At 29.4% G+C, this 14,446-nt stretch overlaps 1 protein-coding gene and 1 long non-coding RNA gene across 3 annotated transcripts in view; one reads left to right on the top strand and one right to left on the bottom strand.

Moving 5' to 3' along the window:
- The window catches only part of LOC107445370 (uncharacterized), a 34,629-nt gene extending 33,722 nt beyond the window's left edge, over positions 1-907 (top strand). The window contains exon 14 of the mRNA XM_043039903.3: positions 477-907. Within this exon, the coding sequence (XP_042895837.3) occupies positions 477-695 (219 nt within the window). The 3' untranslated portion in view covers positions 696-907. The remainder of the gene's footprint in view (positions 1-476) is intronic.
- Positions 908-6,214: 5,307 nt separating this feature from the next.
- On the bottom strand, positions 6,215-14,131 carry LOC147816510 (uncharacterized). 2 transcript variants are annotated; one of them, XR_015434810.1, is made up of 2 exons: positions 10,832-14,131; positions 6,215-6,363 (listed from the first exon to the last, which is right to left on the bottom strand). It is a non-coding gene; the product is annotated as an uncharacterized LOC147816510 (long non-coding RNA). The 2 variants fall into 2 exon arrangements; XR_015434811.1 differs by having other exon boundaries at positions 10,819-14,131.
- Positions 14,132-14,446: the final 315 nt, after the last annotated feature.

The raw sequence follows: 14,446 nt of genomic DNA on the forward strand, positions 1-14,446 counted from the left end.
GTCACCCACCCGCACACTGACCGCAGCCAGTGATGCTTGACTTCGGTGATCTTCTGGGACAGTAAAAGGTGCATAAAAAGCAATATTTCCTTTATCTATATTGCGAAGTCATATGCGTATATAGGTACCAGCACAAAATAGTACTTCTTAAACAGTAAGCATAAAAGTTTTATAAATTTTAACACATTATTATTATCAGGGAATTTGTCTAACTCTATTTTATGTATATAATTTCCATGTATACAACAACAATTGAAATAATACCTCAAGTGGGAAGTCTTGAAACATTTTAACATGAGGAACAGTTTGTAGATGTATAGAGATTTTTCGTTCTGTGTGTCAGTTTTTTAAAAAAAATTATCGTTGCAATAAAAATCACACAATACGTTTTTTTAAATTAAAAAATAAGGTTGGATAGATCACAATTGATGCCGATGGTAATCACTATGTTGTAAACATATCATTTTTTTTTTCAGTCATTGGAAATATTCAGTGTGATTGGAGGATACATGGGAATGTGGCTGGGCATATCTTTGGTGACAATTTATGATCTGATCGGAACTATTTTCAAGGCGGTCAGGACCCAAATAATCCTCAGGAACCGCAAAAGAGTGAAACCAAATAAAAATTCTTTTCAATTCTACAATAACGAAGTCAAGCTGATATCTAAATCTAAGAAACCTATATACTGGTGATACTCACCCTTGTGTTTACTTTGATATAGTAATTTAAGAGGGAAAAAAATCACAAGCCATCATTTCAACACTATATGTTTACGATTCTTATAACACTGAGTTATATTAAGGAAATGTTTGTATTGCTGATGTAATCCTCCGTTATATTGCCTTATTGTTACCATTAACTGTTCAATTTCAAGTATCTAATAAAAAGTAATTCTCAGATAGCAGACAGATGTTGTATTTTCCTCTTCATTTGGTTGTCTTAGGAAGGTAAGCTAATTAATCCATTTTATTTTCAACTTAGTGGAAATAATAGTATATCAAGTTTGTTTCCTTAAAGCAGTGTTTCCCAAACTTATGACTTCTAAATTTCTCGTAACGCTGTGTACCAGTAATAAAAAATGAACTTATTTTTTACCATAAAAAAATTACGCAAAAGTTAAAAATCACAACTGGCTGTTGACACCAGTAATTATTAACTGTTAACTCTGCAAAAAATAGCCAATAGAAAAGTACGTAATCGTAAATTTTCATGACTAGCTTTGTTTTTTAAATTTTTTTTTTTGAAATTTTCGTTTGTTGCAAGATAATTCGCATAAGAACGTGTACCCCTGCTGAACTGTTCCCGTATCCGTGGGGGTACGCGTACCACACTTTGGGAAGCACTGCCTTAAAGATTGTATAAACGCGCGCAAAAAAAAACTTCACAACAAAATCTCATTCTTTAGCTTTTACTGTATACATTGTTTTTGCTTTTTTGCTCTCAAATGCAACATTTTTTCAAGTGGAAAACTAATGATCAGACTTACCTTCACTTTTAAAGCGTTAAATAAAGTATGTACGAGCCTGAGCAAGTAAACCTTGTTTCAGTGATGTTCATAAAATCAAAAAAAAAAAAAAAAAAAAAGGGAAATTCATTCTCGGTTTGAAAATCCTTTCTACTCTTGATTTGCGAATGATAATTCATTCTCGATTTCAGAAGGTTTATATAGTTTTGTTAAGGCCGACTAAATTTCTATGTGAAAGGTTTGTTTACTCAAGCTTAATACAAACTTCATACAAACTAGTATAGTTAAATTTAACATTGTTTAAAACTTGCATGGTTTGTTTGCTAATCATACATGAACCTTTTTGTGCTTTGTAATAAATGTCGTACCCGTTATTAAAAGCAACCTTACACTGCTATCTGATGTTGTCTCTCCTCTATTTGTAAGAGCCAGGAAAATATTTTCCAATTTTGAGTAGAGCTATACGCATATATAATGTAAAAATATATTTATTTTGTGAGATAATTACATTCAAAAAATTATCATAACTCTACTAGTCTCTTTTATCAAGTTATTTATGATATCATATGCCGAATAAATGATTAATTTTTGATTAAAAAAAGTTAGTTTTCTTGCTAAAAAATTATTTCCAGTATAAAGAATTTGCAAGCAAAAAAAATAATAAAGTTATAATTTTTTATTTAAAAAGCTTAATCTGCACATCAAACAATTTGCTGTATGGTTTTGTGTCTCTTGGCTGAAAAAAGAAAAAAGAAACGTACGCATGCAATAAAGAATTCGTTGTATTTCAGCCTATCGAACTTCGAAAACACCGTTTATTCTCACATTTTAATTAATAATGCTTTATCGTTCTAATTATATGCATTGTATTTATTATTGTTTTCGTCTTTATTTTCCTTTGAATAGTTTCAGAACTTAAATATTTTTTCGGTGTCCCTGTGCGATCTCTATTTATAATCATAAAAATCTGACAATATAATTACGAACACAGATACAGCAAAGAAAACTTGATACAAATGGAACGATTAAGTAGCAATTTCACAAAACCGCACATGGATCATTGAAAATATTATCCGGGTCATATTAAGCAAATGGATTACATACGTACGTGTGTAACGTACCGATTTGCTATCCGAAAAAAAGAATGTAATGAACGACCTTCAACATATTAAAACCCAATCCATCAGCATAGTTATTTCTTTATTTTTAGTTTCCTTCTTTTTTTTAAAGTTACATTTACTGAAATCATTGAATTGATTGAAAATTACAATAAAAGATATCATTTAAACGTCTCGGATAACGAGAAAATATCCTTAAAAAACTAAACAAATAATTACCTTTTATATTTTTTAAGGAAGCTGAGGAGAAAAAATAAAAGTAGTCGACCCTGAACTTGGCGTTCCACTGAAATCTTTTCCGTAACTTCATGATAGAGGTTTCTTTTTCCTTGAAGTAAATTTTAAAATGAAATTTTTAAAATGAAATTAAGTATGATTTACCAGTGGATAGAATGTATTCGTAAAACATGGTTCTAGTGTAGGTGTTTTTAATTATCGACTATGTCAAGCTACATCTATCAAAAGGTACCTCCAGTTAGAATCAAGTTAACATGTCTTACATATACTAGTGATTTTTTGGTTTATAATATTTGTATTTGTAGTGGTAGTTACGCCACATTAGTAACATAGTTAGGGGGGAGAGGCAAAAGGGGACATAAATCCCTAGCGCAGCTTCGGAAGGGCACTAAACAGAAGTAAAATAATTATAAATGAATTTCGAAGTAAAATAGTTTCATAAATGTTGCTTGTTTCATTAGCCAATTGCGGGCTAAGAAAGTTTTCTAATTTTTTATCCAATTCACTTCAATATGAATAAGTAACATAAAAAAATTTAATTAAATTCCTATTTAGATCAGAAAATAAAATTTTTATTTTAGTTACGTTTTATTGAATAATTAAAATTTCTTCTCTAAATTTCATTCTAAATCTAATCTAAAGTTAATTAATTAAATTTAATGTATGAATTAATATTTAAAAAAAACTGTATTAACATCAAGTGCCATTCACTACAAGTTTAAAAAAATTTAATTGAACTTAAGTGGATGAATAAAAAGTATTTTATTTCACGATTGAAAATTCGAACAAGATATAGGGTGAACTATAAGTAGGAATTGAAAAAGGATGTCTATTATACAACTCCAATTCAAAATATTAGAATAACCAAAAAAGGCATTGTATTACCTTATAAAATGCGTGATATCTTTAAAAATAAACAACGGTGGAGAACGGAAAAATTATTAACCGTCCACAATTAGTTGACGTATGATATTATTGTTCACACGCGCCTAAAGAAGTATTAGAGATTTTATAAAAAAATATTGAAATTTTTCAAAATATTAAAATATTTCCAGAGGCGATTCAAAATATTAGAATATCTGTAAAATTGTGTGACTGGTCAACGTTAATCATAAAATTTGCATAAGTTGCGCCACTGTAGAGCTAGTACGCGTATAAAGGCTCGTTTGAAAATCAGATTTAGTTAGTTGGGAGTTAAAATGGGTCGAACGAAAGACATACCGGACACTACCAAGACAGCGATTGTGACTCTACGCAATGAGGGAATTAGTCAACAAATGATTGCCAAAAAAGTGAATTGCTCTCAAGGAACTGTAAGTAAAATTTTAAAAGATTATTCTACAAATCAAAGTTTTAAAAATAATCGCTCAAATAGTGGTCGTAAACGAATAACCACACTGAGACAAGACAGAATGCTGAAACGTATCGTCACTAAAAATCGCTTCAAGAGCTTGAGATTCATAAGTAGAAAGTGGAGAGAACAAGGAGTGGATGCCTCAACATCTACCACACTACGACGACTCCATGAACTTGATTTTCAATCACGTGTGCCCAAGAAAAACCGCTACTTACACGCAAGCAAAAACGAGCCAGAGTGAGGTGGTGCAAAGACAGATTGCAATGGGGTGTTCAGGACTGGAATAACGTACTTTTTAGCGATGAATCGATGTTTTGCGTTTCCCACGGTCATCAGGGTGTCCGTGTTTGGCGTTGCAAGCAAGAAGCTTTTACCACAGATTGCTTGAAACGCTCAGTGAAGTTTAGCACTTCTGTAATGATTTGGGGGTGTATGGGTGCTGAGGGCTTAGGAAAGCTGTGCATTTTGAAAGGAAGGGTAAATTCTGAAGTATACAAGGAGGTACTTGAGCATTTTATGATTCCGTCATCGGAAGATCTATTTGAGGATGACTTTATCTTCCAACAAGACTCTGCATCTTGCCACACGTCAAACGCCACCACTACTTGGCTTACTAACAATAAAGTCAAATTACTTCCTTGGCCGGCCAATTCACCCGATTTGAACCCCATCGAGAATATATGGGGTTTAATGAAGAAACGCCCCATGCAGCAGAGATAAGTATTAATTACGTGAAAATAACGTTAAAATGCCACAAGGTTTAGAGCAAAAAAACGTTTATTTAAAACGTTTTATTTCCGTTTCGAGTGGTAGTCTCGAATTAGGTAAAAATGCGTTTATATTTGGGCTGTTTTTAACGTAAAAATGACGGATTTTTGCCGTTATTTTGACTAAGGTGAATTTCGTAACCAATTTTTAACGTATTTTTTACGTTTTTTTCACCAAACTATTTACGTATATTTTTGGTTCTATAAATTCGTTATTTTCACCAAGAATATTTACGTGTTTTTAACGCTTATTTTTATTAAAATAACGTACATTTTACGTTATTTTAACCAAAATACAAACGTATTTTATCCATACTATTTACGTATTATTAACGCTTATTTTGAGCTTTATTTACGCATTATTAACGCTTATACATCAATATTTTTAACGCTTATTTTGAGCTAGGTGAATTGATAAATTTTTCGCGAAAATTTAACTAAATTAATTTCAATTTATCGTAATTTTAACCGAATTGTTAACAATAGCATATTTTAAGTTTTTTTTTAACTAAGAAGGAAAGAAACCATTCCGTATTTTAATGTTTACGCTGCACTAATTACACTAAAAAATATAGCATTTACTTTTTATTTAAAAAAAACTTTTAATTCTTTTCGAACTAAAACTAAAATAACGGAAAATAGCCGATATTCATGTTTTTTTTTTTAGAATCCTAGAAAAAGCTTTTGTTTTTAATCTCACACTTTCTGTAAATTTTTACAATTCAAATTATAACTCAACGAATATGGAATGCAAATCTTTCTACCTCTTCACAGCAGCATACTAGTTTATTTATGAAGTTTCATGTCCCTCAGGAATTTTTTACATTTTTCATTCCTAAAAGTTTGTAATATAAAGAATTGGTAGAAGAAAAAATTACTCAATACTTACATGATTTTCCAAACCCATATGGAAAAAAAATATTTTTTTTTTAGTTTAAATTAATAATTAAGAAATCTACTGCTGTCCTGAAGTCTATGTTTCCAAATTGCTTGCTGGAAATTATCTACTCTTCTAGAATGCTTTTGGGTTCATTATTTTTTTTTTAAATGCATATATTTTAATTTTTAGCTTGAAAAATTTGACTACAATTTACTTTAACACACACACGAAGTAAAAAAAAAAAATATTAACCAAATTTACCATTTGATTTGTTTACTTACTAAAATTACAATTTTTCTAAACCTTATGTTCGTAAAACTAAAATTTTTAATCCAGAAGAGCAGTTAACTAAATAATTTTAAATACAGAAAAAAACATTAAATCAAATAAGATTTATTAAGTTTTATTTATTTTACAACTATCATACAATATATTTACAATATATAGATTTACAATTATAACACATCGCCACAGATCTGAAACATTCATAACTTCTTCCATCCCGCTGTTACTATCACCTCTTCACTGCAATGTTCCTGGAAAACAAATAAATATTTCAGCATATGAAAAAAAAATATACCGGACAATAATATTAAATTGTTACAACCAACAGTAGATTTCTAAAACGAAGCAATACTGACTAGATAAAATACAGTTAAATAAAAATTTTTAAAAAAATATTAAAACTGTTTATTATTTTCATGGAATTTCTACTAAGTATATATCGATTGAGTACATCCAAATACTTAGATATAAGAAAATCTATTTTACAAATTTTAGTCACATATTACACAACAAAATTACATACATATACAGCACAAATCTGAATTAGAATATTTCATAATTTTTTTTTATCCTAACTAAATCTTACATTGAGACCAGCAGTAAGTTATAAACAAAACATAAAATTATTTTTCGTGTGGCTTTGAGGAGAACTCCTCCAGAGTTTTAGTCTGGTGCTGTTGGCTGCTTTGGTAACAAGTAAGAGCACATTTCTAATAGGGGAACAATGAAGGAATAAAGGTGTCAATTGGTTTACCCACGCTGACCTAAAATCAAGACAAAACTATTCACAAAACACTCCTATTTGAAATTACTTTTTCTCATAACCGCAGTACTTGCCACGACATGTGCCCATTGTCAGGTAAAGTACTCCTAAAAGCTGCCCTATACTTTCTGTTTATTTACTTATCATCAGAATTTTATTTTCCTCTCTCATTCTTTTCATTTTTTTATTGCTCCTTGGCTGCAATTTTCATTCCTCTTCAGAATATTTTGCAAGAACTTTGTAGTTCAGAAACACAATTTGATTAGTTTCAGTTACGTAATTTTTAATTTCTCATTTATTAAAACAGTAAAAATACTATGCCTTTTAACACTAACAGTATCTTTAATATACAAAAGGAGTAATTTTAACAAATTCAGTAATTTGTTAAACTATATATTATTTAGTTCAAGAGAAGAATTACATTTTACAATTGCCTCTGTTAAAGCTTTTTTAAACAAAAAATGGTTATTTTGAAAATTCTTTAATTTCTGTAAAATCGCTGCTAAAACGTAACACTTTACTCCAAAATACATTAGAAAGCTGTTTGGTGATATAGAAATTCATTTCCACAACGGAATTCTTAGTAATGGTGGGAAAAATAGGAAGGGTGGGAAAAATAGGTTCTGTGTTCCTTGACCCTAGTGTGTTACAATCAGGTTGCTTGGGGGCAGTAAAAACTTTATTTGTTTAAACCACTTAAAAAGGACTGGATAAAAAAATTTCAAAAAAAAAAAACTTCACACACAAAACACAGTTTTTGGAGAAATATTTTAATAAATATTTCTTCGAAAAATGTGATTAAATGAAAGGAACACAATGGTGTTAGTTAATTGTAGCAACATGACAGAATGTTTGGAGTAATGCAGTATAGCAATTTTGGACTATAAAAACAATTCGGAGGAACAGCCTTAAACTTAAAATTGTTTCAAAAAATAATAATTTTATGCTTGGAACTAATTAGAAATTATCTTTTTTAATGCTGCATATATATATATGAGCAAAACAAAATTACCAACTTTCCACACCCATGCAAAAAAATAAAATAAAAATTTTTTTGAACAAGTATAGAGCAGATATATCAAAATTTTTTTTAACTTATTTAAAGATGTGAAAACAAATATATATTTTTTTGTCAAACTGTAATTCATATAGTTTGTAATAGTGATAATTTCCATTGCATGAACTACTTAACTTACAAGTTTTCTGCAATATTAGACATTTAACGTAAATTTTACTTAATAGTTTTTGTTAAAATAAAAAGTTGGAACATAAGTATGCTAAATGTATACAGTAAAATGCAAGAAAATATAATAAATTAATGAAAACTAGTCAGTCTAACTCTTTTAGAGAAAAGTAAGCATTTTTTGCAACCTTGATATACACAATGAATCGTGTTTCAAAGCATTTTAATCATTAATACTTCAACACCAAATAATAGACACAAAAACATTCACTTGGAAAAATAAGATATTTAAATAAAAGATGTTTTCAAACAGTATGAAATCAAAAATTTTTCATTTAATGTAAGCATAATAATATAGTGCAGAAGTTATTGAAAAAAAAACTTTATAAAAATAAAGTGATAATATCATAGACAGATATATCATATAAATAGAAAATATCATATGTATAGTCATAGATATAAAATCATTGATTAAAGTTAACAATATTGAAAGTTCAATTTCTAATATGCGGAATTGTAGAAAACTGCAGATGTACACAAAAAAAAATATATATATATATATAAACATATATACAATTGGCTTATTTTAATTAAAACAAGGATAATTTGAAATCTTGTGGCAGAATGTTTTTGAGCTATCTGCGACTAAACTCTCCAGCACTAAGATCTAATTGCAAAATACTTTTAATACAAACAAACATATATGTTGCTAATTTAAAATGGCAAATATGCTGTGTTAACAAAAAATAATAATAATGATTTTCTTAATTTAACACGAAATAATTTTTTTTTAATATTATGGGTGATATTCTCACATTTTGTTGGTGGTATGGGGAGCGGAGTTACAGACCATGTCAACCTTCATCTATGAAAAGGTACCCCGACATAGAGTCGAGTTAACATGTCTTATATACTAGTGAATTGTAGTTGTAGTGGTAGATACGCTACAGTACTCCCCCACCAGAATTATATCTGTGATAGAATTCGATGAATGAATACCACTAGTTGAATCATTGCTGTTTTTGTGCGGTTGAGCCGGGAGAGCTGTATTAAGATCACCGTACTTTTTGAGTGCTGAATGTGAGAGGTGTATTAACTTCACGGTCGTAGTCGCTCCTGTGTTGCCATTAGCAGTCAAGTGTATGCAGGCCGACGTTGTGTGCTCGAGACTGAGTAGCAACAGTGCGAGGAGGTGGATAATGTCGCAGTCACAAGCAGCAAGTCAACTGTTCAATGTGGATCATCCATCGAAGTAGGCGTTACTGTCTAGGTAGGCGTGTTCATATCGAAGTGGGCGTTACTGCCAAGGTAGGCGTGTTCACATCACGTCCGAAGGTCACCAATATGGTGAGCGGAGTTACAGACCATGTCAACCTTCATCTATGAAAAGGTACCCCGACATAGAGTCGAGTTAACATGTCTTATATACTAGTGAATTGTAGTTGTAGTGGTAGATACGCTACAGTGGGAAGACACACACTTTATTAGCTTCTTCGCATTTTGTAAATAATCATCACAATAAAAAAATATTAAATATCATGAAATCTGTAGTAGCAATTGCCCCCCGCCCCCCCAAAAAAATATGATGTAATTACGTAAATTGGACTCCTCAAAAGCGTGTTACACTTTGAAATTAGGTTGTAATAAATAATATCGTATAAAAAATATCTGATTTAAAATTTAAGGAGAAATCAACATCTATAACTTCTAAAAATTCAATAGAATTTAAAAAAAAAAAAAATAGATAGCCTTAAAAAATAGATACTCAAATGCACGATTCGAGTTTTCCATATTGTTTAAATATATCAAGATGGTTAAGAACCAAATGAAAATCAATATCAATAACTGCCGAAAATACTATCAAAACATTACGTCGATTTATGATACTATCGGTGAAAATTGAGCGTGTCAAAAACTGATTATCTAAATGCATGATTCAAATATTGCATGTTCAAATATTTCTGTAAAAAAGAAAAGTAATATTTTCATCTTTTCAAGAGAAAAATCTTTCTGCAAGAGATCTGTAAAATTTTGCAACAATGTCGCCGTTTCGCTGCGATTCTGCCACGGAGATTTGAAATACTGAGCAATATGCATAAATCTTAATTCCCCGAGAATTTCTAATTGATGTTGTTTATTCATTTTATAATTCATTTTAATGTTTGCCAAATGTTTGGTTTGAGTAGCCTTAGCCTTTGAGGGATTCATCAATCTGCATAATCGCTGAAGAATTCTCAAAAGCAAAATAGAAGTTTCAGAATTTGTTTGAACTTATGGAGGACTATGAATAAAAAGACTAATTTAATGCAGATAAAACACATTTTTTTTTAGGTGTCAGTGAAATAAAACATTGGAACAGCAAAAATAGTGGTGGTAAAAACAGTAACAGTTTACCATTCTACTTGATACTAACGATGAAACTTACACCAGAAACTTCTATTATAAATTAGTTGAATAGTGCAAAGGCTGATGATTGTGCATGAAATAATTAGGATTCTACAGTACATGGAAAATATATTTACAATATATGATAATTCATTTTAAGAGACAAATTTTTGAGTACTTTTATTTGTTGTTATTGAAGCATGGGCAGCCTATGTAAACAATGTTTAATTACTTTTTTTAATATCAGCAAAAGTAATCTGAAATAATTTTTAACAATTGATTTGATCATGTTTATAATTTCACGAATTTTTTTACCCATTTTTAAGCACAAGAAAAAAGGAAACAATTCAAATACAGTTATTTCTTTAGACATACTTAATTCAGGTACCTTTAAATGAGATTTGATGGAGGTTCATTCTCAAAGCTAGATCCTTTTCAAAGATCTTCCTCAGAAGTACATCAATAGATTATGAAAAAGAAAATCCATTCAGTTAATACGTTTAAAAACATAGAAATAATTCAAACATATTTTGTTTTGTTTATACGGGCACATTTATTATTCAGAACTAGAGAAGTAAGGAGTAATGGTTTGGCAGAATGTTAGCTAAAAAAAATGGTGAAATGCAGAATATATTTTTATAGTAATATTTTTTAAAAAAAAATTCATTAATAAATATTTTTTACGAATAAATAAGTTTATTTATTATTGGAAATTACTCCATGCTTATCTATGTTAGTGGAATGGGCTAAAGGGAAAACAAAAAACTAAACCAGAAATACTTAATAAAGTTATGAAGTAAAATAGAAAGAGAAAAAAAAATTATCATAATTGTTACAACAAAACTTCCATGCTAAGAATAATATTTTTTGTAAAGCAGTATCCATAAAGCAACATTAACTAAAATATAATCTATTAGAAATATGTTATTAAAATGCTGTGTTATCTTAAAAATGCTAAAAAAAACAAAAGATTATATACAAATGTAAAACAGAAAAATCTATTTTAATTCTCAAAATGAAATTTTAAAGCTTTACATCTCAGTCTTTCCAATTATCATATTTTCCAGATAAGAATAAAGACAATAGAAACATTCTTAATTACTGTGTCATACAGTTAATAAAAACAAAGTTTTTTAGAAATGTAAAAAGCTAGGTAAAAACCAAGACAAAAATTGTTTAAAAGAAAAATTTAGCAATAAAAATTTCAATTGAACTTTTTCACCTAGCAAGGGTCTGTCTAGGTTTTTCTGATAGGTACCTATTTTATGAAAATTTAGACATAATTTGTGAAAAATTAAAAACTACATTAAAAAATCAACACAAAAATATGGATTTATCGTTTCTTAAGGAATACAAAAATAAAATTATAAGAAAAAGTATTTTGTGAAACTAATGTTTTTTCTAAAGTTGAATTTGTGAAGGTACTGCTAAACGGTAATAAATTTGGCCTTGACAGACCTCTGCCTAGGCATATTTTTAGAATACAGTGACTATAAAAGAATTAAAAAAGTTTTAAACAGCAATGTAAATTTAAATAAAAGCTTGAATAAGAATACTTCTACAGATAATTTAATATTGAAAATTACTGCAATTATTTTCCATATCGTTTTAGCTGATAAATTTCAAAAACTGTTTCAAAAATAAGAAGAAAAATTTCCAGTAAATGTTCAACTGGGTGTTTTTTTTTCTTTTTAAAGATATCATGTTGCAAAATAAATAGTCAAAAAACTATTTTGTCCATGTGAGATTTTCTCTTGCAATAGCTTGTTAAGATGATACTTCCACGACATTTTGGTTGAAGAACCATCTGCTATAGACTCTTGTAAAATTTACACCAATCAAGCGTGTTTAACCCTTGGTTCTTTAAAAAGGTAAAGTTAAAAGAAAATGCCACTACTCAACTTTTTTAAAAATGCAACAACTAATAGTTTTTATACTTTATAAGACAATAGTAGGTAAGTAGATAAGACAGCTCAAATTAATAACAATATGATAGGACTGTTTCACACATAACACTTGTCTCGTCTCATTTGCTAATAAAAATGCCATCTCGTACTGAGTAGGCAAAACAGTAAGAAAAATGCCCGTATCATGATCTGCCGGTGAATAATCACTATATCTTCTAAGCAACTTCCACGCAGCAACCAGGAGGAACTAAAAAAAATTAACGAACGGAGATCAACTTGAAGAGTATAACTCGTAGCTACCTTTCGCACACCTTTACATATTCTTTTAAAAAGTTAGCAGTTAGAAATCTATTTAGTGCCTGGACGATAGCAGTTGGCATAACTGCTCACAATACAGAAGTAACCCTAATAGGGAATTAAAAGTTTAATGAGTATTTCTATGTTGTTACCTATGGATAAATATTTATAAACTTCCAGCGGTCCACGAAAAATTAAGAAAATATCTCAGAATGGGAGTAACTCAGAGAATATAAGTTGAAGCAACCCTCAGGAAAACTTCTACATACTTCTTTTTAAATTTTTGCAAAGTACAAAATATATATATTTTTTTTTGTTTCAACATTTTTAGTTGGCACAATCTAGTTCAAATAGGGAAACATCCCCTTTTATTTGATTCATAAAATCAGGGGAGATCTCTATAAAAGGAACAATGGCAGAATAATCAGCACGTCTTGGCAACTTCTGGTATCGGAGAAACTGAAAGAAAGTTAAAAAATCACAGAAAGGGACCAACTCGAAAGATATAACTCGTAACCATTTGGCAAACATTCATGTTTTTTTCAAAAAAAATTTCAAGTTTATATCTATTTGGTGGCTTGGCTATTGTAGTTAGTGTAACAGGTTAATACATGGAAATATCCCCTAAAATTAGTGAAACAGAAAAATTTACATTATAAATCTAGCTAAAATATTTTTCCACTCCGGAAAATTAGTTTATCATCACCTGTGGCAGAATAATCAACAGGTCTTGGTAACTTCCAGTGGCTATCATCACACTGAAAACAAAACATGGGAAGAAACTCAACAGGGTATATCTTGTAGCCACTACCCCCTGGCAAACCTCTACAAGTTTTCTTTTATAAATGTATGCAAGTTTGAAATCCACAATAGTAGGCGCAGCAAATCACAGAAGGAAAATATCCCCTCTACTCATATTTTGGTGTGTAAAGTCAACCATGATTAATGACATTTAAGTATTATCTTCAGAATAATGCTTATAATTGTTACTTTTTGTTAATTGTTATTTATTATAGCAACAAAATTTGTCAGGTGAATAAAATAATGCAGCATTAATTTAATAATTTTGATAATTAAAGCTTTAAAATAGAATTTTTTTTTTACATAAGATCGCAACTAGTTTAACTCAGTATTTCAGATTAATATTCCTTGATTAAGCTTAGGTACCATCAGAAAACTTTCCAAAAATTCATGATTTTATTAAAAATATCTTAACTGCATAACAATCGTATATAACGGGTCTGTATTTCGTCTCTTTACATTAAGCACAGTAAATGAGATTCAACAAATTCTCTTGCTTTTTTCCAAAATCGTTACGTTTTGTCATAGTTTGTTAAACTTCGCAAATGATAGGCTTAGAATATTTGTGTTTATTTCAAGCAGAATTAACTACAATTATTATTTACTTTTTTTGACAGTGAAGCATTATAATGAATTAACATTCTAAAATTAAAATAGTAATAATTAAAGTAAGGAATAAAAGAACTTACCATTGAATCCGGCGTATGTAAACACACGCGTGCAACAATGTAAATAAATGTAGGGGTAGCTAGTGTAGGGGTAGCAATCCTTGTGTAGAACTTGCTCCCACGGAAAAGGAGTGAAAAGTTGAAACTTAGTATCGTTTAATCCACTTGTAAAACGAAAACTCAAATAACTGAAAGCAATGTGGAGAGTACTTTTGAATCTATATTGTTAATCAATTTTTTCTCTATTTTTGATTTTTTTTCTTATTTTTCTTATTATTATTCTAATTAAACCTGGAATAAAATGCTACATTGTAGAATAACTTTCATATA

This window comes from Parasteatoda tepidariorum, chromosome 1 (genome assembly GCF_982258835.1).
Source record: "Parasteatoda tepidariorum strain Cologne lab strain chromosome 1, Ptep-v5.0, whole genome shotgun sequence".
Taxonomy (NCBI): Eukaryota; Metazoa; Arthropoda; class Arachnida; order Araneae; family Theridiidae; genus Parasteatoda; species Parasteatoda tepidariorum.